Here is a 23,146-nt window from a genome sequence, read left to right on the forward strand (position 1 = left end):
GCAGGCTCAGCGGCCATGGCTCACGCACCCAGCCGCTCCGCGGCATGTGGGATCTTCCCGGACCGGGACACGAACCCGTGTCCCCAGCATCGGCAGGCGGACTCCCAACCACTGCGCCACCAGGGAAGCCCTATAATTGTACTCTTGATAACAGAGAGTAAAACATGCACAAAATTGATTGGTCACAGAGAAAGCATCGATGAGTTCCACAAAGTAGAAATATTACAAACAATGTTCTCTGACCAAAATACAATAAAACTGGGACTTCCCTGGCAGTCCCGGGGTTAAGACTCTGTGCTTCCAATGCAGGGCATGTGGGTTCGATCCCTGGTCAGGGAACTAAGATCCCACATGCCGTGCAGCGCGGCCACAAAAACCCCCAAAACAAAACAAAATACAATAAAACTAGATTTTTTTTAACTTTCTATTTTAAAAAATACTATTGGATGAAAGGAAAAATACCAACTGAAATTACAGAATTTATTTAAAATAAATATCATAAAAATACCATGTAATTCAGGGTCAGAAGAAACATCATAACCTTAAACACACCATTAAAAATAAAAGAGTGAAACTAAATGCATTAAATTCGCAACTCTAAGAGCTAGACAAAGAACAAAATAAACCGTAGGATGTCACGAGGAAGGAAATAATAATGATAAAAGCGGGAAATAATAGAGTATAGAGAACAGCAGATGTAATTAATGAACCAAAGTCCTCATCCTTGGAAAAACGAACAGAATTTTTCTGTTAATTTGCAGAATTATTAACAAAATCATTAGTATTCTTTTTAAAAATAACAGAATTAACTAACATGAATAAGAAGAGATGGAGAGACCATAAATACATGAAGTAAGAAGTGACAAAAGGGTGGGAAATGACCTTTGGGACAGAAGAAAAAAATGTTTCATCAACAGAAAGTACTTTGCTGACCTCTAAGCAAATCACTTTGAAGTCCTCAATGAGATGGATAATTTTACAGGAAAATTCAGTTTGCCGAAATTTACCCTATTAGACAAAGAGATAGATCTATAGATAGATAGTAGATAGATGATAGATGATAGATAGATGGATAGATAGATGATAGAGATAAAACAGAAGCTATGAGGAAGGACTAGACTAATGGATGGCAGAATGGTACCCACGCGTGAATAGATGGGACAGTGGAGCAGAGTAAAAGTTCAGAATGTAAAGGCTGCTTTAGTTAGACCTTCACCTTCCAAATCCAGCTCTGGCCCTTCTCAGGATCACTTTTTATTAACTTCTTTTTTTTTAACCATAGGTCGTATTTTCCTGTTTCTTTGTATGTGTAGTAACTTCTGTGCTCGACGTTACTGATGACGCATGGTAGAAGCCCTGGTCTCCATTATCACCCTCTGATTTGTGTCCCCCCCACCCCGCAACCCAAGTTCCTGTGCTAAAGCCCTCATGGCCCGATGTGGCCGTATTTGGCATTAGGGCCTTTTAGGGGGTGATAAGTTTAAGTGAGGTCATAAGGGTATGACCCTGATCCAGTAGGGCTAGCGCCCTCAGAAGAGGGAAGGACACCAAAGACCTATCTCCGTGTGTGTGCAGAGAAGAGGCCAGCGGGGGATGCAGTGGGAAGGCCACCTTCCACAAGCCAACAAGGGGGTCTCACCAGACACCAGCCATCTCAGCACCCTGATCTCAGGCTTCCAGCCTCCAGGAACCTAAGAAAGTGAACTGTTGTTTCTGCACCACGCCCAGCAGGGTTCTGTGTTACGGAACCAAGCAGCCCAAGCCCAAGCAGACATCCTAGAATCTTCTATGGGGAATTCCCCTGAGGCAGACGACCATGCTCCCTCGAGCTCTGGCCTGACAGATCTGGGGAAAAGTCCAAATGTTCCCCAAGCACCTCGAATGTGTCAGAATTCGGTCTCCAAACATCTCCCCTGTGGGTCTGTTGGGACGGTTCAGGATTTGCTAAGGCGAGTCCCAGGTAGGTCCTCCCTCAGGGCTGGTCCTTACTCCTGCAGGGCTTACTGGTGGCTGGCTGGACGCCTGAGGGTCAGCAGGGTCTCTCGTCTCTGGCTGGACGAGCACCCCAGCCCCCCAGCCGTGCTTGGAAGCCCAGTCGCGCTGCTCTGCACGTGGGTAGGGGGCTGACACCCACCCACATTCTCTACCCTGCCCCAGCCGATGGAAGGAGAGGGGGGATCATACCTCACAGTGCAGGTCCTGGGGTGAGAGAATGCAGGGTGACCCCAGGCACTGACGAGGCTGGGCTGACCTGCGGGTGCGAGCCAGGGCGGGCCGGAGGGCAGCCGTGGTCGAGGGCCTTGGACCCAGTGCCCGTGGATTTGAGTTCGGGGCAGTAGGGAGCCATGGGCAAAGGTAGACAGGCGCTGGCTGTGGTCACCTTTCATTTGAGAGGGGCTCTGCTCAGGGATCCCGGCCTGGGGCTGCCTCTGGCTCTCAGGGACCAGAGAAGACCCTAGGAGTGTGGCAGATGGTGCCCCCGTCCCCCTACCCCCCCACCACCCCCAGGGCAGCCTGGCCTGCGGCCACTCAGCCCCCTGCAGGGGGAGGTCCAGGCAGGGGTGGGCCAGACGTGGTCACAGTAAACCCAGGCCACCTGAGAGTTGGGTTTGCTGTCCTTTTTAGGGCAGTCACAGAAAACACACCCCGCCACCCCCACCTGTCACCCCTCGGCCCCAGGAAAGACTTGGGGCAGCGGGTTTGACAGCAGAGTTTATTCAGAGCAGGTGCAGGCGGGCCCCCCAGGGCTGGGCGGCCAGGGGAGCCCGGGTGGGCGGGGCTCCCAGCATCCCGGATGGGGGCGGGGGCTCCCCTAGATCAGCTCCTGTGACACAGAAGGCCTGGGCCTCAGTTTCTCTACCTGCAAAGCGGGGTAATTGTCCCAACCTCTCGGGGCCGTTGAGACAGAGGGGGTCATGCAGCTGACGTGTTAGCACAGTGGGGGACCCGGGGAGCCCGAGAAGGGGCCCACAGGGCCTGCGCCTACCCCACCGCCCCCCGCCGGACCCTGCTGGATGGAAATGGGGGACGAGGGCCAGCCTCCTCCCCTCCCCCGCCCAGCCCTGCTCTCCCCTCCCAGCCTCCAGGGTCCCCTCCTGGCAGCCTGGTGTCACCACCCCGGAGGCCCAGGAACTAGAGCGAGCCGGGGCTCCCCTCAGGCCAGGACTCGGGTGGGGCTCAGACCGGGGAAAAGGTTTACCTCCCGGTAGGACGGGACAGCGTGAGGGGCTGCAGGACAGGCGCCCGGACCACACTCTCAGCCCAGGACAGACAGCTGACGGCCTCGAGCCTCAGGCAGCCCCTCACGGCTCGGCCCACTGTCTGGACCTCTGCTCTGTCTGCCCCAGACAGCCCCACCGCCCCTCGGACCCCAGACTCCTCTTCCAGGTGTGACGGGAAGGCCTGGTGGACGGAGCCCCAGTCTCAGAGTGGTGGCAGGAACTCACCACCTGGGGCAGCAAGTTCACGCAGGTCACTGTGGAGAAGAGAAGACGGTGACGCGGGGAGATGGGTGCCAGGAGCGAGGCCTGCCCCGGGGGCCCGGACGCTTACAGTCCTTGGAGAGCAGCTGCACATCCACTGCTGACAGCCCGTGCTCCATGGCCTTTACGAGGAGCCTGTCCGTGGCTTTTTCGTCGTGTTCCACCATCCGGCCTGCGAGGAAGGGTTGCCGCTGGCTGGGGGGAGCACAGGCGGAGACTGGAGCCACAGACACACTCCCTGCCCTGTCCTGTGCCCCTTTCTGCCCTACCCCGTCCCCCTCCCTGTCCTGTCCCTTTCCCTGCCTGTCCTGCCCATCCCATCCACCTCCTAGCCCTCTCCTGCCCCCTCTCTGGGCTGGGACAGGGCAGAGGTAGAGTAGAGACTCCCCCGTGGGCTCACTATAAAGTTTCAGGACACTGTGGGCCTTCCCTCCTTTGTGGAAGACAGTGTTCATGATGCTGTATGTCTCGTAGTCCGAGGCCACCACAGTGACCTCTTTGCCTCCTGGGAAATGAACCAAACACAGGCCTCCCAGGCTCTGGGTGGGGACCTCCCACGGGCCACGCCCCTGGGCCCACCCTCACCTCATAAAGGACACACACACGGTGGGCAGGGAACCCCGCTGACCAGGACAGGAAGACGTCTGATCGACACTGTCAAGGATTTCAGAGAAGTCCTGGCAGCTGAGGCCAGAGCCTGGGGGCTGGAGACGGTGGCTGGGGGGCTTCCACACGGGCTTTGGACTGAGCCTCATGCCGAGGGCTCTGGGAGGGGTGACCAGTAGCACCCCACTGACGCCGGGTCCCCACGGGAAGACCCTCGGTGCCCGGTGTGACTGAGCAAGGGCCGCATGTGGCGGGACACAGTGTGCCCACCTGGTCCAGTCGGCAGGGAAGGCACGGCTAGAGGGCCCCAGCCTACTGGGCACCACGTTGGCCTCCAGGTTGAGCGGAGTGCAGGGCCCCCGCAGGCGGCTCTTACCAGACTCCATAGGAAGCTTGAACTTCCCGGGGGCGACCCCTTCACAGCCTGGCTCTTCTCCTCCACACAGCGGCTCGTGCTGCAAGGAGCAGACGCCTGTCAGCCCAGCAGCCTCCAACCCCGCCACGCCATTGCTCTGGACCAGGGGCAGCCCCGAGACCACCCGGGAGCCCCCAGCCTCCCGGCCGGGCAGGAGGAGACCGCCCTCTGGGAACAAACTTCTCCTGCAGCGAAAGTGTGCCCACCTCTGAGGCTCAGACTCGGGGTCCTCGGAGGGGCCAGAGACACCTCCCCAGCCCATACACGTTCTAGGGGAGGTGGCCAGGCCGTGGGCGTGCGAGCCCGCAGACAGCATGGGCTCATCCACAGTGCCTGGGCTGGGGCAGCCTCGCGGGGAGGCCCTGACACCCAGCAGGGAGGGGTCCCGGGCGGTGGGGCCAGAGGCCGAGCCCCAGCCCGCACTGGCTCTGAGGCTGAGGGTCACCTCCTCCGCCGTCTTAGAGAATGACGGCCCCCCGCACTCCTGCTCTGCTCTGCGGACCCCTCATCTGGAAAGGGTTGTACCCCCAGTGTCCTTCGGCCCAAAACCCACCCTCATCCCAGCAGGGTGACCGCATGGCACAGGGGAGAGAGGCGTCACTCACTGGTCAGACACGGAGGTCAGGGCCAGGTGGGGACCCTCCTGCTGCACCATTACGGCCCCCATCTTCTTCATCCGGGGCGAGCCCTGGGGCTCCAGGTTGGAGCGAAGGCAATCTCGTACCAGATACCTGAAAACTGGGGGGATGGAGAGCTGGAGGGGGGCTGCCCCGGGGAAGCCGCAGCCAGGATCAAGGGCCACCCCCCCGACCACAGAGCAGGGCAGTGGTCTGGGAAATTCCAGGGCCCCGCATGCTGTGGAGCTAGCAGGGGGCTCCAGAGGCAGCAGGTCCTGCAGGGTCTCCCAGGCTTGCCGGGGCGGGCCTGTCCCCAACGGCAGGCGCCCTGACCCGGCCACCTGGGCAAAGTCGAAGTCCTTCAGGCTCAAGTCCTCCACACCGGCCGCCAGTGCCAAGAACAGCCCCAGCAGGCCTGCGATCACCTTGCCCCTCATGTCTGGCAGGCAGGGGCTGGGGCCAGCTCCCCAAAGCCGCAGGACACGGGCCTCAGCACCAGTCCAGGCTTATACCCTTCCCTGTGGGCATCAGGGAAGGCACAGGCTGGCTTCATTACACAGTCCGGCAGCTCACGCGGCTGCCTGCCCACGAGCCGTCGGGGCCAGACCCGAGAGGGACCCACCCATGGGGCGCGGGTGTCGCCCAGGTTCCCTCCTGTGTTCATTCGCCTAATCCGCTCACCTGCAGGCTGGGCCCCAGGCCGCCCAGGTGCTCAGACCACGTCCCATGGCCAGAGGGGCCTCCAGGGCCCCCAGGCTCCAGGGTGAGGGGATGGGGACATGAAAGGGCACGAGGTGCTCTGGGAAGCACTTTGGGAATGTGTGCTGAGAGAGTTCGGCGGGCAGGGCCCCTCACAGCACCAGGACCCAGCAGCTGCCCAGAAGCCTCCAGCAGGAGCCCTCAGCAGCTCCCAGTACACGGCCCACCTGGGAGCCCCAGGCATGCTCAGGACGTGGGCGCGTGCCCCCCAGGGCCTGCCAGCTGAGTAGGCGTGGGCCCGGTCATTGGGGCAGCACCAAGGACATGGGTGCCCACGCGACGCTGACTCTGTGTAGCGCAGCCCACCCTGGGCTGTGGGCAGCGAGGAGCGGGCCAGGACGTCCTGACGCCTCCAGCCCTGCTGGCCGGCTGAGTCCTTTGAAGGAGCCACACGCTCAGCGACTGGCCAACCAGCAGCATCCTGCCGACCAGACCCCGCCTGCTGGTACTCGCTTTTCACCCACAGCATCGTTCCCCCAGGCGGGGACAGCGTCTCCCCATCTTGTGGGTGAAGAGCTTCCTGAGCAGAGGGCGGAAGGCACTTGTCCGAGTCCACGCAGCAGACACGCGGCGGCCCTTGTAATACCAGCTGCCTCCTTTGCCCTTGACCCCACCCCACCTCCAAGTGCCACAGCCGTCCTCACAGGTAGACCGGCCGGGTGAGGGTTTCCCAGCACACAGCAGACAGTAGCCAAGTCAGAGGGGTGAGGGCGAGACAGAGGAACAGAGACAGAGAGAGAGATAGACATAGAGACGCCGAGACAGAGAGACTGAGAGAGAATACAAGGGGGCAGGGTGGGAGAGATGCACACGGAATGCGGAAACGACTCCTGGGGTCCCGGCTCCAAGGAGAGCTGAGCGGTTGTGCCCCTGCAGATGGAGCAGGGCCTCACGGTGCTCAACTCACCCCACCTCCCCATGGCAGAAGGTCCAGGGCAGCTGGTTTCACCTCTGTTGACCCTGCCACCCCCACCTGTCACCCCTCGGCCCCAGGAAAGACTCGGGCAGAGGGTTTGGCAGTAGAGTTTATTCAGAGCAGGTGCAAGCGGGCCCCCCAGGGCTGGGCGGCCAGGGGAGCCCGGGTGGGCGGGGCTCCCAGCATCCCGGATGGGGGCAGGGGCTCCCCTAGATCAGCTCCTGTGACACAGAAGGCCAGGGCCTCAGGGCGCCGCCCGGCCTCCAAGGACCCCGGGGGGCAGCGGTTGGAGCCATGGCCAGGAGTGGGTGTCCTAGCTGTGTGGCCTGGGCCTCAGTTTCTCTACCTGCAAAGCGGGGTAATTGTCCCAACCTCTCGGGGCCGTTGAGACAGAGGGGGTCATGCAGCTGACGTGTTAGCCCAGTGGGGGACCCGGGGAGCCCGAGAAGGGGCCCACAGGGCCTGCGCCTACCCCACCGCCCCTGGCAGGACCATGCTGCATGGAAATGGGGGACGAGGGCCAGCCTCCTCCCCTCCCCACCCAGCCCTGCCCTCCCCTCCAGCCTCCAGGGTCCCCTCCTGGCAGCCTGGTGTCACCACCCTGGAGGCCCAGGGGCTCAGGCCGGGACTCTGGGAAAGGCTCGCCTCCTTCAGGAGCTTGGCACACCTCCCTGTGGGATGGGACAGTGTGAGGGGCTGCGGGACAGGTGCCCGGACCCCACCAGGGTGGGTCCCTAGCCCAGCACCCACCCTAAGGTCTGGGGCTCACCGTGCCGGGCCACCAGGTACAGTCCCGTGTCTGCGGTCAACCCCCGGAACTTCCAGAAGCCTGGTTCATACTCGCCCTCAAGGCTCCGAACTGTGGGAGCACAGGGTCCTGGGCTGGGTGATCCCCAGGAGGACCACAGCGGCCCCGCCCCACCCCAGGGGCAGCTTACTGAAATACTTGAGCACGTGGAATTCCTTGTCCCGCCAGTGGAGGGACACCCTCAGGATGGCGTACTGTTTGTAGTCTGTGTCTATCACCTGGATCTCCCTGTGGCCTGTGCAAGCAGGTGGGAGAGACAGGCATGGGCGGACCGGGCACCCTTGGGTAGGGTGGACCTCAGAGGCCAGGGTGGGCAGGGCCTGACTCCATCCTCTCCCCACCCAGCCGGGACCCTCTGGGGATGCCAGGGTCGGGTAGGGGAGGACTAGAGCGGCCCTGGCAGGATGACCAGCGTCTTGGTGGGAGAACGGGCGTCTGGGGCGCGCGCAGGACGGGGAACAGCGAGGCCAAGCAGAGCTGGTGCGCAGGGCCAGAGGGCTGTGGCTGCACCAGCAAGGGAACGGCTCTTACCAGGAAAACAACTTTCCCCGAAACATTTATTTCTGAGCTCACTATTTGTTCAGTCTCACGGCTTCCTGAACTGAGAGGCAGGAAAGTACTCATTAGGAAAACGCCAGCCTGCATTCCTTCTGCTGGGCCCATCCCAGGGCGGGGGGTGCGTGTCTTCAGGAAGGGCTCTGGCAGTGTGTCCACCCCCGGGCGAGCCTGGGGCAGGGCAAGGATGGGGCCGTGCCAGCCTCACCCAAGGATTCTGTGACCTCCAGAGAGCCACCTACCCCAAGTCCATTTTCCTTTCTTGCAAACTGATGGGGCTTCATTAAGACCCTGTGCTTTTATTTGGGAGAAGATGCAGCTCTAGGAGCCTGGGGGTCTGGTCTCAGGGGAGGGTCAAGATAGACGCAGGGAGGGCTGGTCCACCCAAGTGACAGTAAAGTCCACATCCACAGCTGCAGCCAGTACAGTGGGCTATGCCCAGGCCCCTCCCCTGTTATACGCAGCCTTCACAGTCAGCTCCTCCCCACGTAAGGTCAGGAACAAGGCCTCCAGCCTCTTTGGGGTCTGCAGTGCCAGGTTTTGGCTGGAGGCCACCCCAACTTCCCGCCAGAACCCTGCAATCTAGAGAAAGGGGCCGGGGCCAAGCCCGTCTCGGGCAGACGGACAGAGACCCCACCCCTGGGCCCCAGGAGGCAGATGCCTCTCCCCGGACCTCCCAGGCAGGGAGCTGGCAGGCTCTGAAGCAGCAGCCGTCGGCCTTCTGAGGGGTCCCTTTGGGGGCGACAGGGCGAGCCCCTCCCCGCACAGGCCTCTCTGCAGTTGCCACAGGGCTGGATCCCAGTCTCCAAGGAGAACCAGCCTTGCTGCTGCCTGTCCTTGGGGACAGGACGCCAGGGGCGGAGGTGGTTAGAGCCTGAGAGAGGGGGGCTGGAGAGGGCCAACCGAATGTGAAAGCTGCTGGGGAGCGGTGGCCAGCAGCCCTCCCCCGCGGAAGAGGCCCGGCTCTGCCCAACCAGGCTGGGGGAGCGAGCGCCTGCCACAGAAACGGCCACCCAGAGCCCAGACCTTCCATCTGAAACTTTTGAAAACTGATAATTTTTGCAAGAGAAACGCATCCGTGTCCGACATCTGTCACTTCTGAGCCTGCTGATGTGCTCCTGGCCCAACAGCCGACGCAGGGCTGGCGAAGAAGGAACTCCGGCAAAGAAGCATCGGGCTGGAAACCAGAGCCCGCAGCCGAGGTCTCCACACCAGGAAAGCCTCCTCCTCTGGCTCCTACAGTGTGCGGGGTCAGAGGGTATAGCGGGGACCCCACACCCTGGAGACCACAGGAGGCCCTGAGGGAGGGCGCCGCCCCTGCGCGGCCCTGGCCACTCGCCTCACACCCACTCGCTAGGAGAGGGGAGACCAGGCAGGGCTGAGCTCAGACACTCCGTCACCCGCCCTCATGGGGCTGGCCTGGGTGAAGTCCTGGGGCCCCCCCAACGCAACTGCCCAGCATCAGCTGGGGCAGAGGCGGGGCCTGGAGTAGCTGCACACGCGGGCCCCTCCCCGCCCCACCTCCTCGCGGGGCCCAGAAAGAAAGCCACCTTCTGCAGGTCCAGGTCCTGCGTGGTCATTTCCACCTGCACCAGGATAATGCCCAGGACGGCGCTCAGCAGCCCGGCCTCCATGGAGGGTCTGTGCTCCCCGCACCTGTGCCCACCGCACCTGGGTTTATATCGGGAGGGAGATCTGGCGGGTGGCGCAATAACCCAAGAGTTTCCTCGGCGAACTTGGCCTCCAAATGCTCAGGGGGCGTGCATCCGGGCCCCGTGACACCCACAGCCCTGGGGAGGGGCCGAGGGGGGGTGGCCTGGACTAGAGATGCCGGCGCCACCAGCTGCCTGGCCTGGGGATGATGGTGGATACCGCGGCGGGGCCCGCCTGGGGGCCTGAGAGCAGGACAAGGCCCTCCCCACCTGCACGGGTGTGACCCAGGACGGCATCTCCCACCCCGGGGGCACTAATGGGATGGATACACCAAGCCCAGACCCCCAGGGGCTCAGACCTCCGCACGTACTCCCGGGCCCTCCTCCCAGGACACATGGTGGTTTTCAGGCTCTTTCCGATGGCTCTTGGGACAAGTGGACATAAGCTCCACGGGCCTGGACCGCAGAGCCGGGTGGGGGGTTCCTCCCCCGGGTGGGGGAAACGACGGCGGACGGTGCGAAGCCTGCGTGGGAAAGGTCGTTCCCTGCAGACGGAGCAGTGCCTGAAAGGCACAGAGGCCCAGTGGGAGGGGAGGGCCCACGGGAGGTGGCAGTGGGGCGCAGTGGGGTCGCACCAGGCCCCGTGAGCCTCTACAGGCGCCAGGGAGCCAGCAGCCGCTCTGCCTCCGGGCCTGTGGAGGGGAATCTGTGCACCTGGAGGAGATCCAGCCACAGGGCTGGGCGGCACAGGGCACCTCGGTTTCCCCACAGGTGCCATGAACCCACAGGGGCTGGGCGGGGGGCACCGGACACTGCCTGTGGTGGCAGCCCCCACAGGTGCCACCCTCGGCTGGCGCCTCCTGCCCTCAGCCCCGAGCCTCCCTGCCTCAGTGGCCCCAGGGCCCGGGTCAAGGCCTGGCCCGCTGTGCCCTCCTTGACGGTCTCTCCAGAGAGGCAAGGGGCCTCAAAACTGCAGAATCTGTTTATTGAATGCCAGGGGGAGGCCCAAGGAGCTGCCGGAAGAGCACCGCGGATGGGGAGGTGCAGGGGCCAGGAGGGCCTTGGGTCCAGACGGCTCCGCGTGACACGGCCTGCTGTTCCGGCTCACCCTGCATAGACAGGAGAGGTCTGGTCACTCCTGGAACACCCCGAGCTGCCCCCCTCACGCAGCAGGGCCCCCCAATTTCCTCATCACCAGAAAGGCCAGTGCGAGTGGATCCTGCCATCCAAACTCCTGCAAATGTGGAAATACACCCGCAGCGCTGCCCCCACCCCCGGGGGCCAGGCTGGAGGCCGCCCCTGCCCCGGGCTTCTGGGGACCCAGCCACTCTCCCCAGGGCCTCTCTCACTCCCTGGTTAGCAGTGAGGGGCTGGCGTGGCAAGAAAGCCCCAGAATGGCCACTAAACCATGCTGAACCCCACAGACTCAGCACCTGAGAGGGGGTCCACATGGGGCACTTTACTCCGAAAGCTGCTTTGTTCTAAGATAATCCTGGAGGGTGGGGCACAGAGCAGGAAGACAGGTTCACACTTTCCGCAGCTCGAACCTTCCTGAGGGGGATGTGACGCGATCCCTAATCGCCCTTCTCCCACCCAGTAACATAGCTGAAACAAGCACTCATGTGACAGGAGACAGGGCTGGGATCCTGGGCAGTGTCATTCAGACCCATGGAAAGATGCAGCAGCCCCGGCGGCCCCAGCACAGCACTGGGTAAACCCAGCCCGGCCAGGAGAGCAGAATGTGGTGAAGGCCGGAGGGACACTGCCCACGGGCCACTCAGGAAGTCCCCACCGAGCGACGTCTAATCCTGCCAGGAGAGGCTGCAGGGGCACCTCCCAATGCTGGTGACTGTCACGTCGTGTCCATTATTTATTGTTTTACATAGGTTCCCAAATTCTTCACGATGAACACGGGTGAGGGGCCCAATGGTTTCCTGGTGTCCACTTTGGGAGAAGGTGTCCCCAAGAGCCCACCTGCATCCGTGTCCCAAGAGCTCCTGTGGACCCAGCCCTGTGATGGCAGCAGCCCAGAAGACTGCCTCGTGGGACCCTCAGGAAGCGAACGAGGACAGGGGATTCCAAGGCAGGACCCAGGGTCCCAGGGGTAAGCCAGGGGCTACGGGGACACAGAACGTACTGGGTTGGACCGTGTCCCCCAAATTCAAGTCCACTTGGAATTCTGAAAGTGATCTTATTTGGAAATAAGGTCTTTGCAGATGTAATTAGTTAAGGATCTCGAGATGAGATAACCCTAGATTTAGGGTGGGCCCTACATCCAATGACTGATGTCCTTATAAGAAGAGGGAAATCTGGCCAGGTAACAACGGACGCAGAGATGGGAGTGATGGGTCTACAGGTCGAGGAACACCAAGGCTCACCAGCACCACTAGAAGGTGGAAGAGGCCGGGATTCTCCCCTACAGCCTCCAGAAGGGACCAGCCCTGCCCACAACTTGATTCTGGAGCTCTGGCCTCTAGACTGTGAGAGAGTAAATTTCTGTTGTTTTAAGCCACCCAGTTTGTGGTAGTTTGTTATGGCAGCCCTAGGTAATCAGGAGAGGCTCCCTGGAAGAGGTGATGTGTAAGCTGAGGCCTGGAGAACACAGGTGAGTGTCCAGGCAGAACAATGGATGTTGGTGGGGATCTGCACCTGCAGCCCTCAGAAGGTGAGCGGGCAGGAGGCATGGCGAGAAGGGGCAGCCCACACGCACAGGCCCTGGAGGACGGGAGGGGGAAGTGACCCTGGCCCCCACCTAGGAAGGGCCACGGTGGGTCTCCCGAGCTGTCAGGGTGCTTCCTTGCCCCCGAGGAGCACGCATCTGTAGAAAGGCAGAGGGTCTGTGAGAGGCTGGGTTGGCTGGGACTGCCCACTTGCTCCTGGGACCTGCCCAGGACAGCCCCCAACAGAGCGTGGGGCCCTCGGGCCCCGACTGTCCCAAACATCTCCCTCATGTGTGTTAAGGGGAAGGGCGGGGTGTGAAGAAGAGTGGCTGGAAGGGCTGCCAACCCATCCTTAGAAGAGAAGGCCACCTCCTGCCTGTGCCTCCCAGGACTCCGGAAAGGGGGCGGGGCTGGGCTTGGTAGGCGGGGTTTCCCACAGGACGGGGCTCGGCGGGTACCTGACTTGGGCAGCGTGACCACCGTGTCCTCCGGCAACCCCACCGTCGGGTAGAAGTCCTGGAAGGCCTTCAAGGCCTGGGGGCTCGCTTCCTGGGTCCGGCCTGGGGCAGAGCAGGGGTCCCTGTGAACCCCTGTGGCTCACAAAGGTGAGAGAGAAGAGCTGATGAGGGTCTCCTGGCCTCACTGCACTTTCTTGAAGGCTGACAACAGGGCCGCCAGCCGAGGCTGGGCAGCTTGTGCACTGCATGAAAGGGCCTGCCTGGCCGAGGGACCACTGGGGACCGGCAGCTGCCCAGAGGAGCGCCCTTTCCTAATTCACACAGCGGCACCTGGGAGGTTGGGGTGGCCTGGCTGTCCTCCGGGACCAGGTTCCCCTGGGCCCGCCCCCTTCAGGCATCCATCCATTGGCAGCTCCCAATGCCAGCCTCCAGCCCTCACCCCAGCCTCTCTCCTTGGGGAGCCCCCCCGGTTCGCTCTACCAAGCCCCCCAGAAATGAAAGCAAAATAGTATCTCGGCCCCCGCTCAGGGTGTGAGGCAGCGGGCCAAGCAGGCGAGAGCGGGTCCCCAGCCAGAGGGAGGCATGAGCTTTGGCCTGAGTGCCCAGCCCTCGGAGGCCCCTCCAGTCGATCCCTACCCGACCAAAGTGCTGTGGGGTTCGACCACCCCCACCTTGACCTGGGATTGTGTGATGGGGGGGGCAGGAGAAGAGATGGGGACAGTCTGAAAAGGCAGCCAGGTGGGGAGGGGGGGGGCCGAGGCAGGGGAGGGGCTGAGGGAGGGGAGGGGCAGGAGATGGGGGGGCGTGGGGGAGGGTCCCAGGTAGAAGGATGGTCCCATGTCACCCCATGGAGAAGGAGGTGGAGGACACCTACTCGGGACTCGGATGTGCCCCTGGCAGCCCTCCCTCAGGTACTCGGCACCTATCTGGTTACAGCCTTCAGCCCTGGGGGTGCACAGCCGGGCTCACTCTCCCAGCGCCCCGCCCACCCGACCGCTCCCAGCGCCTCTAACCCTAAGCGCGCTCACCGCGGAGCTGCACGTAGACGCTGAGGCTGCCCTCCGCCGTGGCCTTGACGTTGCTGGTGGACGTCAGCAGGTGGTCCTTCTTGTCCCTGAAGACCTTGCAGTCAGAGACCATGGGCACCACGTACCAGAGGCCTGAGAACTGCAAGACAGCTCAGTGACCTCAGGCCCGATCCTCCGGGCACCGGGACCCTGGGCCACAAGGACCACAGGTTTCTCCGAAGCCACACAGCCGGGGGTCTCCGGAGTGTCCATCTCTTGGATCTGGGTCCCTGCTCTCCCACTCACCTGGGACAGGTCTCATGGCCACTGTGAGCCTCAGTTCTCCCAATCACGAAGTGGGTCGGTAATTACCCGCACGCATGGCTGTTTCAGGATTAAGTGGAGAGCGGCTCTAAAGGGTGTGCGGCCCAAGGCACCAAACAAGTGCTCAGTGGAAGGCAGGAGGTACTATCATCACATCGTCGCTATTGTTTCCAGTGAGGGCTCAGCCCAGACCCCCACCCGCGTGGCATAGCTCAGAGGCCTCCGATACCTTTTTGGCATCAAAATCTGGCTGCCCCAGGACCTCAGCCTGCGCCGAGGACTCTCAGAGCAGCGCCAGGACGCAGCTCAGCAGGGTGGCCTCCATCCCCAGGCCAGTCCTCTGGCCCCTGGCGCCCAGTCCACCCGCGCCCTGCCGGCCCAGCTTTGCAGCCCGGCCCGGCAGTGGGGCTTGGCCGATGAGCAGCTCCGGAAGCTCCAGGCCCTCTTTGCTCACTGTCTGGCACAATCGCTCGAGTGTCCGCACCTGCTCCGGGAGTCGTTTCCTGGAGGCTCCAGAAAGCCTGGCCCTCACCTGGCTCGTGTCCCAGCCACCTCCGTGACCGGCTCAGCCGGTCGGGTTGCCTCGACCAGAGTCCCCACTCCTCTCACAGGGGTGGAGCCACCATTGGCCAGGCCTCCAGACCTCGTCTTGGGATGACAGAGGTGACGTCAGAAGCCTGGGCACCCCTCACTCCAGACCCCCAGCTGGGCCTCCAGCAGCCCGAGAGGAGGGTGGGTCTGGGCTGCCACTTAGGGTGGGTTAGGGTGTCCGGCCACCTTATCCCTGGTTGCATAAGTGTATGGACCAGAGCGTCTCCCGGTGGCTCCGCGGGCTGGAGGGGGCTTGAGCTGCCGAGGCCTCTGCAGGCGACCTCTCATGTCCACTCAGAGGGCCCCAGAGACACTCTGAGGAACAGCGTGTGACCTGGGACACACCACCCCGAGGCCTCGGGTCAGAGGCAGGGGTGCCCAGGGAAAGCCAGCACTGCGCTCTGGAGTGGAAGTGGGTTCAGAGTCAGAGAAAGACCCCAGTGGCCAGCAGGGAGGGAGGGGCAGAGCCGAGGGCTCCCGCTCGCAGCCTCCACTGGGTTTCAGGCCACGCCTCTCAGTCAGGTCCCAGAGTCATTGGACAGAATGCAGTGAAAGCCTTCCCGTGAAAATATTTACAAAACACACATCTATCTGATAAAAGATTTAAATCCTGAACCTGTAGGGAACTCTCAAGACTCAATTAAAAAATAATCTTTTTTTTTTTTAAAACAGACAACAGGTTTGAAAAGATTCCCAGACACAAAGCAAGCCCACACAGAGAGGCTCACGGGCGTTTGTCATAAGGAGACGCAGCTACACACCAGCAGGATGGCGATTCTGTTTCTAAATCAAGGCTGTCACCACTGGGATGGAGAAAACGAGAGGGTGCAACGCCCTGGGAAATGGTTTAGCAGATTCTTATGAAGGTAAACATTCATTACCATACGGTTCGACACTCGCACACCTAGGTATTTACCCAAGAGAAATGAGACACCCACAAAATCTGCCGGTGGCTGGTCATGTGATTTTGCTGACAATCCCTAGAAAGTGGAAATGACCAAGTGCCATTCGGGGGGCCGGATGAACAACCTGCAGACCCCTCCGGGGACCCCTCTGAGCCTCAGAGGTGCAGGGCAGCCTGCCAAGCTGTGGAGGACCTGCCACCGGTGTGTCTCCATCACGAGTCTTCGATGCCCGGTCATCTCCTGGCCTCCCCGCTCACCCTCACCCCCCAAGTCCACTCTCCACAAAGTGGTTGGAGCAAAGCTTGTAAAGCATCAATCTGATGCGTCCCTGCTTGAGAGGCTGCTGAGCCATCGTGGCCCTGAGCGCAAAACCTGCACCCAGCCCACCCCTGTGCCCAGCCCAGCTCCCCAGCAGTCAGCCCGCCCCAGGCCTCTTGCTTGCACCCTCCCCCCCAGCGGCCCCCTTCCAGCCCCCTCACCGGAGCCCCCTGCTCCCTGGGCTACTTCTCACCCTCTGCATCCTCCAAGCAGCCTTCCTCAAACCCCAGCCTTCACCTGCCGGTCGTTTTCTGGCGGCTTTAGCACCATCCGAATTGTCTGCTGTGTTTATTTGTGGTCTGCTCTCCCGCACACACTGTAAACCCCGTGACAAGAGGAGCTGTACCGGCCTGCTGGCAGCCTGTTGGTGTCTGTTTCCCCAGCCTGGAGCGCAGGGCCTGGCGGTGGAAGGGGCTAGTTAATGCTTGTGAATGAATAAAGGACAGGGGCCAAGTCGCTTTGACCCGCAGGTCTGCTAAACTGGGATCTTCACAGCACACATTTGCTGCCGGGGCAGAGTTTGTGTGGCCACATCTGGCCTGCACGGTCCGTGGGTGCAGCTGGCACCGCAGGCCCAGATAGCAGTGGGTCAGTGGGAGCCCCGCCCCCCTCCCCGCAGTGCAGGGGCGCCGCTGCCAGGGCCTCCATCGCTTCCTGCCGGCCTCAGCTCCCTGGAGATTAGGAAGAGTGCACAGGACGCGGGGGCTCAGGACGTGGACGAGGGCACTGGCAGGAGAGGTGTGGGCAGTGGTCAGGCCAGAGCTGGCAAGGCCCTGGACCCAAGCACAGCAGGTGTGGTCCCAGCAACGGCCACAGGGCGGCAGCAAAGGGACCCTGCTTGCCGGGCTGGCAGAAGGGCTTACATGGGGCTTCGTGCCCGCTGGGGCTGGGGAGGGGTCCCCGAGCAGGAAGGTCACCTTATATTGAAGTGGCGTCCGTTGCAGGGTTTCCAAGCTTCAAACCTGCTACCAATGAATGGATAAACAAACAGGGTCTATCCACACGTCAGAAAGTCGTCCGTATGACAAGGAACAGGACGAACCGTGAAGACAGGGCGCTGGGTGAGAGACCAGGCCCCAAAGGCCACGTGGTGTAGGAACCCCCCTGTACGCAACGTGCAGAGAGGCAAGTGCGTGGAGACAGAAAGGAGATTACTGGTTACCAGGTCCTGGGGCAGTGGGGAGCAGCCGTTTAATGGGCACAGGCTCTCCCTGTGGGGTCAGGGAAATGTTCTAGAGTTGATGGTGGTGATGGTTGCACTAAAACTCACTGAATTGTACACTTATATGGGTGAACTATACGGTCACTGAATTAAATCTCAATAAGGCTGCTGGAAATAAAGCCCACTGCCAACTACTATTCCACTTTTCATTAAGGACAGAAGTTGTGATGCTGCCAGTGTCAGAGACTTAATTTCAGGAGAAAAAAAAAAAGTACACACGAAGCCCTCCACCCCACCCCACCCTGTTCCAGCTCAGATCACAAGGGCCCGCGAAGCGGACAAACCCAGGGGCCAGGGCCTCAGGCACAGATAGCCCGCCAGGGGCAGGGGTGGCTCCCCACGCCCTCCATAGAAGAGGCCCAGGGCACCAGAGGGCAGGGGCTGAAGGACGACTGCCTAGGAGGCAGGAACCAGAGCCCCTCCCAGCACTCTTCGCTGGGGAGGTTGGACTGACAGGGTGGACGCCAGGCCAGGGAGGGCCCCTCAGGGCAGGAGCTGCACTCAGGGCACTGGCAACGGTCAGCCTGGTGCTGGCATAGGGGGTGAGCTGGGATTGACCTGGCTGCCCTGCGCCTCCCCGCTGCCCGGCCGCTCGCCTCCCCCTCCCCTCCCCCCTACAAAGGAAAAATAAACACAGGCAACTAGTTCTACAAGACATGAAAACCTGTTATAAAATCATGAGCAGTAAGAGCATGATTATAAATAGAATAACAGAAGAATCTAGAAACAATGGGAAGAGACACAAATGACAGGGGAATTCAGCATACGATGAAGGACATGTTTCCGTCTGTGGAGAAAACTTGAATACGCAGTCAACAAAACTGTCACCACTAGGGACCATTTACAAAATACATACATAGCTAGATCACCACCCCACTCCTTACATCAAAATAAATTTCAGATGGATCAGATTTCCACATAAAAATGAAATTTAACAGTGCTGGTAGGAAAAAAAAAATTTAATTTGGTATGGACCAAGTCTACGAAAACCAGAAAAGGTAAACCTGATAAAGATTAATCCGTTTTCTATAGGAATATTTAGAATTTCTTTTTTAATAACAAAAAAGATGAAAAACATAAAAGACCGATTACAACAGTGGAAATAAATGAAGACCACCCAAATGAGAACAAGCAGGCATCCCCTGTGGTTGTTTAGGGGGCATATTTGTCTTTCTGCAGTTGGTCCTGAGTTGAAGATGGGGACAGAAATTATTGTTCGTTATCGTTCAAGTCCTGCCCATTTGGGCCAATTGTCACAGGGCACGTGTCCAGCTGCCCGTGATTCTCGGAAGCACCTTGGGTGGGGTCGGGCGAGGTGCCTGCCCTCCTGTTGGAGAAGGGTCTTGGGGCACAGATGAGTGAAGCTAGCCAAGGTCAGGGAAGTGGTGTGTTTGCACATGACTTGGGTTCCATTTCTGTGGAGAAAAGCTGAGCTGTGAGGAATGGGAGGCCCAGCCAGGCAGGGGCGGGGTCATCCCTGCACCTCGTTAGTGAGCAGGGTCCCTTGGTGGGGTTGGGAGGTCCAGGTCTGGAGCCAGGGAGCTGCAGCATTCTCGGAGGCATGGGGTGGTTCCCCTCTGGACCCTCAGGCCTCTCCTTTATGTGAAAATTAATAAAGGGAACCCTCAGTAAACTGCAGTCAGGAGGCCAGAAGGGGGAGCTCTCACACCCTACCGCGCAGCCTCAATTGCAGACCCAACGGGAAGGTTAATACTTACTGCCCAGCAGGAGGAAGGAAGATTTTCTCTCACCCAGCAACAGCTCAGCCAATGAGACACCATCACAGTTCAGCCGATGAAAAGTCACCACGCTGCGAACTCTCCGTTTCCTCCAACGGACACTTTGTTTAGAACAGCCCCTCCCAACCCCGCCTTCTCCTCCATAAAAGAGTTTCCGCTCCTTTGTTCTCTGCACTTGCTTGTGGTTTGCCCTAGATTGCTTGTCCTGAATTGTAGTTCTTTACTGTTCCCGAATAAACCCATGTTGCTGTTTTATTAAGGCCAAGGGAGATTATTTTGAAATGTTGAGCCAGTATCACTTTATTGGCTACATTGTTTTCTTTCTAATTTTTTTTGACATGAACCATTTTTAAAGTCTTTATTGAATTTGTTACAATATTACTTCTGTTTTATGTTTTGGTTTTTTGGCCCTGAGGCATGTGGGATCTTAGCTCCCTGACCAGGGATCGAACCTGCACCCCCTGCATTGGAAGGTGAAGTCTTAGCCACTGGACCGCCAGGGAAGTCCCAGGATACATCATTTTTACAAAAGTTTGACAGGCAACAAAATGCAGAATTTAAAATATTCATACAAAACAGAATTAAGAGTAACATGACAACTCTAAATTGTGTGATGGTTCCAAACATGGACCTTATGCCTGAAGGTGGCCGACTGAACAAATCAAAGGACCACAGAGAGGCAGGTGAGACTTGCAGCTATGCCTGATTCTGTGCAGTTGAGTTTCCACTTTTTTTTTTTTTTTTTTTCTGGCCGTGCCACGTGTCTCGTGGGATCTTATTTCCCTGACTAGGGATTGAACCTGGGCTCCTCGGGAGTGAAAACACTGAATCCTAACCACTGGACCCCCAGGGAATTCCCGAGTTTCCACTTTTCTGGTCATTTTTCATTGGTACTTACTCTGACCCAAGGGAAAAAGGCTCTCCCCATGGAGGGAAATCTGGAGTCAAATATGCCTCCTGGAAGTTCCCACTTAGGCATCCATGAAGGTTTAGTAAAGTGGATCAATGGGAGGCTTCCGTTTTGTTATGAGGAGAAAATAGAACAGTAAATACAGAAGGAGCACACTCAAACTGAAAGAATTACCTGAGTACGTTGGGAAGAAACAGCACAGAAATAAACGTGAAGCAATAGCTGATAAGCTCTGCAAAACTTCAAAGAGCTGTTAAAAATAGTATCGTTATCTCAAAAGAACTGTTTGGAACCAATTATATTATGAAAAATACAGCCTGTAAGTTTGCAAATTCAGGGAGTGTAGATAAGAGCCAGAGTCAGTTAATAGTTCAGATGAAATAAAGACTGTGAATCCTGAACCGTCTAACACTTCCCAAAAGGCAAGTAAAAGATTAATTTGTCACGGGATCATGATAAGGCTGTTTCCAAAAGGCCATAATCAAAAGAAGAGGTCTCCCCCTTTCACAAGGGTTTGGGAAATGTGGACAAGGGTGTTGTCTTCCCATGAAAGAGAGAGAGAAGCAGCAACAGTGAGAAAAGGGCGCACAGGCCTGGTCCAGACATCTTGGGAAAGCTGTCAGGTCAGATGTCACCTGCTTTAATTCCTGGAAATCTTTACTTTCAGGTCACCAGATGGTATGCAGCTCCAGTCAGGGGTTGGTGCTTTTTCAGATGTGACGCGTGACTCCAAGTGTCTGTTTTTTGGAGCTTGGTGGCACATGGATAGGTTAGCGATACCTGGGCGGGGCTTCTTCCTGAAGATGAAGCATTTGGCAGGAACGCTTCTGCAAGGTTCAGCCTGAAATATATCGGTTGTGCCCTTTCCCTGAGAAGTGCAGAGGCCCAGGCCCCAGCCCGCTGACCTATTTGTAAGTCAAAAGAGCTGTTCGAAGAAAATGGTAAACTTCAACAATTCAGTCCACCTTCAGATTATGGAGCCAAGAAGAAATGAATGGTACAAAAAGGGAATTGGGGAAAGGCAATAGTTTTTTTGTGTGTTTTTTGGTTTTTGGTTTCTTTGGCTGTGTCGAGTCTTAGTTGCGGCACGCGGGATCTTTGTTGAGGCATGCAGGATGTTTTTTGTTGCGGCGCGTGGGCACTTCGTCGGGGCGCGTGGGCTTCTCTCTAGCTGTGGCGTGCAGGTTTTCTCTCTCTAGTTGTGGCCCATGGGCTCTGCAGTTTGCGGCATGTGAGCTCTGTAGTTGTGGCACAGGGGCTTAGTTGTCCTGCGGCATGTGGGATCTTAGTTCCCCGACCAGGGCTCGAACCCACTTCCCCTGCACTGGCAGGTGGATTCCTTGCCACTGCCCACCAGGGAAGTCCCAAGGCAATAGATTTTGAAGCAAAAGAATATTTGATATGTCAGTAGAATTTCCGCACTGTCTCTTCAACACAAGAGAAGATGAAACGGCTTTCTGAGTTCATGTATTCTAAGACTTCCAAAGCTGATCCACAGGAGTCTGTAGGTGGCTTGTCTGAGAAACTAAATACTAAGATTGTCAAAGCGTCAGCCGAGGGTGGGAACTGGCTGCCGGTCAGTCCTGATGACTCTGTACTAAGAGAGCATTGCACCCTCCGCTTAGGCTTGAAAGCCAGTTTCCTCAAGTGACTTCAGCAGTAAGTTGTTGACCCACTTCATGGTGATACTTCCAAAGACACCCACTAACAAGCAGCGACTTTGGGTCTAACTGGAGTAGAAGTGAACCAGCCACACCTTGTCACAGAGGCAGTGGTGACTTCGGATCACACTGCACCTGGTGAAATCGCCCTGTCCCCTCCAGCCCACCCTGAGGGCGCCCTGGGCACTTCTCTCCAGAGCCCTGGGAAGGAGCAGGCGCTGGGAACGGCTGCACCCTGTGTCTCTTCATCACCCCACGTCTCCCCCCATCCCCTATCCCCCCCATCCCCCACTTGCACAGGGGATGTCCTGGCCAGCGCCCACGTTGGTGGTGGGGGACGTGCATTTTACTTCAGGAGCATCTGCACAGTTTTAATTTTTATATGGAATATACACTATTTTCATTAACAAGCAATAATAAATTTTTCTTTAGAGAAAGCATTTTTAACTACAACCTTGACCTCCCCACTGGGTTCCAAATTCACACATCCCACTCTCCTGTCTCCAGACATCTCAGACCCGACAGAGCCCAAACCACCTCCCAGTGTGCCCCACACCATCAGCTCCCCTCAGCCCCTCACTGCTGTGCCCACCTGTGCTCAGGGCAAGCACTGGAGGCCAGCCTGGGTCCCCTTCCTTCCTCACTGGCACCTCCAACCCAATGCCAAGGCCTGTTACTGCAGCCTCCAAACACACCCCAAGAGCACCCTGACAGCACTCTTGCACCCCAGTAGTCCCCGATATCCTGACAGCATGCTGTACCATGACAGCACCCCTGCCTGCTCCACTGCTGAAACACTCTCTAAACCTTAGCAGCTGCCCTCCTGGAAGGCTGGCCCCGCACCGTGCAGGGACAGCAAGATGTCCACTGAGCTGACATCCCTGGCTGTGCCTGGCTGTGTGCAATCAGAGGAACTGAAGTTCCCACCAGGCTTCAAGGTACAGCCCAACCCCTTGCCTCTCGCCCTCACATCCAGCCACATGGGCCTCCCGAAGCTTATGCAAATAGGCCACGCTTAGTCCCACACAGCAGCTCAAGGTTGAAGCTTGAGGGTCTGCCTGACCCTCCCACGCAGGTCTCTCCTTGAGGGCGGGCGGGCGCACGCGCGCGCACACACGTACACACAGGCCCTGGCCTCTCTCCATACGCTTTACCCATTTTGTTTTCCTGACCTCCTCCCAGGTCTGTTTACCTGTCTGCTCTATGAGGGCTAGGAGCTCTGACTCCTCCGTGGGACCCCCAACTCCTAGCACAGAACTGGCACCAAGTACGCGCTAACGGTATTTTTGGAATTAACTCGCTATATCATCTTTGGATACACTATTCCGTGGTCGTTTTCAGTAGATGTAATGCCGTAAGCAAAGCCCCACCCCCACAAATAATACTAACTAATCATTATGTCCCTGAGAGCCTGGAAATGAGGCGGACGACCCAGGCCGGGCCCGCGGGGAGGAGCGCTAGCCGGCAAGCGCTTTCGCGCCGCCGCCTGGCCACCCAACGTCACAGAGCTGGGCCTGGGGAGCGCGCTCCGGCCCCACCCC

General features: G+C 58.8%; 3 protein-coding genes and 1 long non-coding RNA gene across 9 annotated transcripts; 1 reads left to right on the top strand and 3 right to left on the bottom strand.

Moving 5' to 3' along the window:
• Positions 1–3,195: 3,195 nt before the first annotated feature.
• On the bottom strand, positions 3,196–5,557 carry LOC114884515 (epididymal-specific lipocalin-5-like). Its single transcript, XM_029203504.1, is given in 9 exon segments — positions 3,196–3,402; positions 3,447–3,475; positions 3,553–3,654; positions 3,883–3,987; positions 4,465–4,500; positions 4,503–4,543; positions 5,109–5,211; positions 5,214–5,241; positions 5,462–5,557. Coding segments are annotated over 9 exon segments (747 nt in total).
• Positions 5,558–6,896: 1,339 nt separating this feature from the next.
• On the bottom strand, positions 6,897–10,012 carry LCN8 (lipocalin 8). 4 transcript variants are annotated; one of them, XM_029201420.1, is made up of 6 exons: positions 9,709–9,999; positions 8,599–8,740; positions 8,137–8,193; positions 7,734–7,841; positions 7,565–7,654; positions 6,897–7,466 (listed from the first exon to the last, which is right to left on the bottom strand). In XM_029201420.1, exons 1-6 carry the CDS (start codon positions 9,790–9,792, stop codon positions 7,264–7,266), a joined length of 684 nt encoding a protein of 227 aa, XP_029057253.1. In that variant the 5' UTR covers positions 9,793–9,999; the 3' UTR covers positions 6,897–7,263. The 4 variants fall into 4 exon arrangements, 1 of the variants encoding a protein (XP_029057253.1); XR_003790627.1 differs by having other exon boundaries at positions 7,734–7,838; positions 8,135–8,204; positions 8,401–9,985; XR_003790626.1 differs by having other exon boundaries at positions 7,734–9,394; positions 9,709–10,012.
• A 770-nt stretch (positions 10,013–10,782) lies between these two features.
• Positions 10,783–14,482, bottom strand: LCN15 (lipocalin 15). Of its 2 annotated transcripts, XM_029203349.1 has the most exons (4): positions 14,242–14,269; positions 13,957–14,095; positions 12,929–13,060; positions 10,783–10,919 (listed from the first exon to the last, which is right to left on the bottom strand). In XM_029203349.1, the coding sequence occupies exons 2-4, from the start codon at positions 14,066–14,068 to the stop codon at positions 10,915–10,917; spliced, it is 249 nt and encodes an 82-aa protein (XP_029059182.1). In that variant the 5' UTR covers positions 14,069–14,095; positions 14,242–14,269; the 3' UTR covers positions 10,783–10,914. The 2 variants fall into 2 exon arrangements, with proteins under 2 accessions (XP_029059182.1, XP_029059181.1); XM_029203348.1 differs by having other exon boundaries at positions 13,957–14,482.
• Positions 10,817–17,795, top strand: LOC114884372. 2 transcript variants are annotated; one of them, XR_003790834.1, is made up of 4 exons: positions 10,817–10,936; positions 11,697–11,914; positions 15,523–15,716; positions 17,018–17,795. It is a non-coding gene; the product is annotated as an uncharacterized LOC114884372 (long non-coding RNA). The 2 variants fall into 2 exon arrangements; XR_003790833.1 differs by lacking the exon at positions 17,018–17,795 and adding an exon at positions 15,835–16,099.
• The last annotated feature ends 5,351 nt before the right edge of the window (positions 17,796–23,146 follow it).

Source organism: Monodon monoceros, unplaced genomic scaffold (assembly GCF_005190385.1).
Source record: "Monodon monoceros isolate NGI ecotype Baffin Bay Population unplaced genomic scaffold, NGI_Narwhal_1 Super_Scaffold_5, whole genome shotgun sequence".
Lineage (NCBI taxonomy): Eukaryota > Metazoa > Chordata > Mammalia > Artiodactyla > Monodontidae > Monodon > Monodon monoceros.